Raw genomic sequence first — 2,542 nt, forward strand, 5'->3', positions numbered from 1 at the left:
GACCTACGCAGCAATTCTGAAGGAGCTGCAAACGCTGCGATGCAATGACTCGACCAAGACGGCGGAAATCAACGAGGTCTTCACGGATGTCGACAAGACTTTAGCGGCTTTGCTCAACGAGCTGCAAGAGCTCCAAGCGTCGGCGGCAACCGAGAAAGCACGACTCGAGACCAACGCTGCTGTCGCGCCCAAGACCATCAAGCTCAACGTTGGGGGCCGCGTCTTCGAGACGAGCAAGGACAATCTTTTACGGGATGCGGACTCGTTCTTTTATGCGATGGTGACGAGCGAGACGTGGCAGCCCCGCGCACGGGATGGTACAAACCAAGTCGGTAACTTCGCGTCTTGAAAGTGCTGTAGGCGCCTACTTTATCGACGGCAACTACACGTACTTTGATCGGGTCATGGCGTACCTTCGCACGGGCCATTTGGACGCCGACGGACTCTCCGAGTCGGCGAGAAGTCAGCTCTATTTCACATTGCGGGCGCTGGCCATGGAGTCCATTCTTCCAACCCCACCCCCCTCGACACGAGGGGATTCTCCGTATGGCGCCGCACCCGCCTTTGGCCATCAAACCCGATTTGGCTCTGGAGGTCCAGCCTTTGGGGTGGCACAAGCAACGGGCTTTACTAGTACAAGCCAAGGGTTTGGTTCCGCTCCCGCCACTACTTTTGGAGCCGTTACGCCCGTCGCTGCTAGCAGCAACGACAGGGCAACGACCGTCCCAGGTACGACGGCCTCCCCGACGCATGACGGTGTACCCATTGTTCTTGCTTCGTCGCAGCCTCGACCACGACCCTTGCTGCGACGCTTCAGCGTATTCGACGAGCGGAAGAGGAGCGCCAAAAGGGTCTGAAGAAGGTCACGGACGAGTACGAGCGATCGGCCGCCGCTATCGAGGCCGAGATTGCAACGCTGCGTACGGCGCGAAGTCGCCGCGATGCGCTCGAGAAGCTTGTGCAAGCCCAGGCGGCCATTGCCGACGACACGATCCGCCTCAACGTCGGCGGCACTCTCTTTGAAGCCAGTCGCGCAACACTCTTGGCGCTGCGCAGCGGCGCGACGTTTTGCAAGCAGCCCGACACGTTCTTTCAAGCGATGCTTTCCCAAGGCCACTGGACGCCCCGTGACGACGACGGTTGACCGATGATGCCGTTGGTTCCAAACACTCAGGATGGCGTAGGCGCGTATTTTATCGACCAAGATGCGCGGTATTTTGAATATGCGCTCGACATGCTGCGCCAGGGCACGCTCAATACCAAGGGGCTCTCAGCCACGGCGCGAAAGGAGCTTCATTGTCTCCTCGATTTCTTGCAGATGAAGACGTCGTCTTGAGGCCACACTGTGACATGCTCAAAGTGTGTTTTCCTATATGAGAAAAGATGACTGAGGGAAATATTGCACCCGTCATTTTCCTATGGAGCAATGACGACTAGAACAAGAGTGAGCTTGAGAAATCGCTGCGCTCGAGCCCTTGAAGCTCAATGTCCGCAGTCGATTTCGATCAATTGACGATGCCCTTGTCCAAAAAAACGTAACTGGAACGATTTTCTATGCCAGAGACGTGGCAGTACCCACGCAAGACGGTGCCCATGGCACACATATTGGTTGTTGGTGCATGCAGCAGGTTCCGTGACCTCGACCGCCCGACACGAGCTTTAAGTACGCCACTGCTCACTCGACTTGATGTCAAGACGTGCATACAGCGAGGACACCTTGCTCCCGTGGTGCAAAGCAACTGCCCGTGGTCAGGTGCCCGTTGAGAGCCATATTACATCGCTCCCACATGTAGTGCGAGCTGCGAGGTTGAAGTCACGATGCGCATTTCGCTCGGTCGTTTTATGTCTTGGACCAAGCGATCTTGGCCTGTTTTCATGAATTGCGATGAACCTGGTCAGCCGGCCGCGGGTAGATCTGTCTATCTGGTCATCTGTGTTCCCAACGGCAAATCAAAACGATCATGGTCTGGAGCAACCCCAAGGCAGCCCCCCAAAACGGAGTAGACATTTTGGGCCCCAAAAGTGTTCTAGCACTCTGCTGGCGCCTGCGCATGACACGTCCCTCCCACACGATATCTTCGCCAACCAGACACTGCAGCCACGTTGGCCCGAACCAAGCGTCCACTGGTGCGCCAACTGTACACAATCTGCGTGGTTTAAGTCCGGGATGTAGATTCGTTGTTGGAGGCAGCGCGTCGAGACACGGTGTCGGGGCATTTGCAAGAGATTTGCAAAAAGGAAAAGCAGCGCACGCAGACAACCCAGGAGCTTTCATTAGCTTACACCAAGGTCGCCGCAATCGGCGCGGACATGACGGAGCTGCAAATGGCGCGCAGCCTTCATATGTCGCTCGAGGTCCTCGGGACGGCGACTGCGCAACACGCCAACGACATAATCCACTTTAACGTCACGATCTTTGAGAGTTGGCGCGAAACGCTGCTGACGCAACCAGGCTCGTCCTTCTCCACGATGCGCTCCCAAGGCTACTGGCGTCCCCACCACGTCGATAGTAGCCTTTAGATGGTTGTCTGAGGTGCAGGAT

General features: G+C 56.6%; 2 protein-coding genes across 2 annotated transcripts; both read left to right on the forward strand.

Moving 5' to 3' along the window:
• Positions 1–22: 22 nt before the first annotated feature.
• On the forward strand, positions 23–317 carry SPRG_18211 (hypothetical protein; the record flags this gene model as incomplete). Its single annotated transcript, XM_012357647.1, has 1 exon — positions 23–317. A coding segment is annotated over one exon (295 nt), but the record flags the coding sequence as incomplete, so codon positions are not given.
• Positions 318–950: 633 nt separating this feature from the next.
• Positions 951–1,322, forward strand: SPRG_22006 (hypothetical protein; the record flags this gene model as incomplete). Its single annotated transcript, XM_012357648.1, has 2 exons — positions 951–1,139; positions 1,185–1,322. Coding segments are annotated over 2 exons (327 nt in total), but the record flags the coding sequence as incomplete, so codon positions are not given.
• Between the last annotated feature and the right edge of the window lie 1,220 nt (positions 1,323–2,542).

The sequence above is a fragment of the Saprolegnia parasitica genome (genome assembly GCF_000151545.1).
Source record: "Saprolegnia parasitica CBS 223.65 unplaced genomic scaffold supercont2.1048, whole genome shotgun sequence".
Lineage (NCBI taxonomy): Eukaryota > Oomycota > Saprolegniomycetes > Saprolegniales > Saprolegniaceae > Saprolegnia > Saprolegnia parasitica.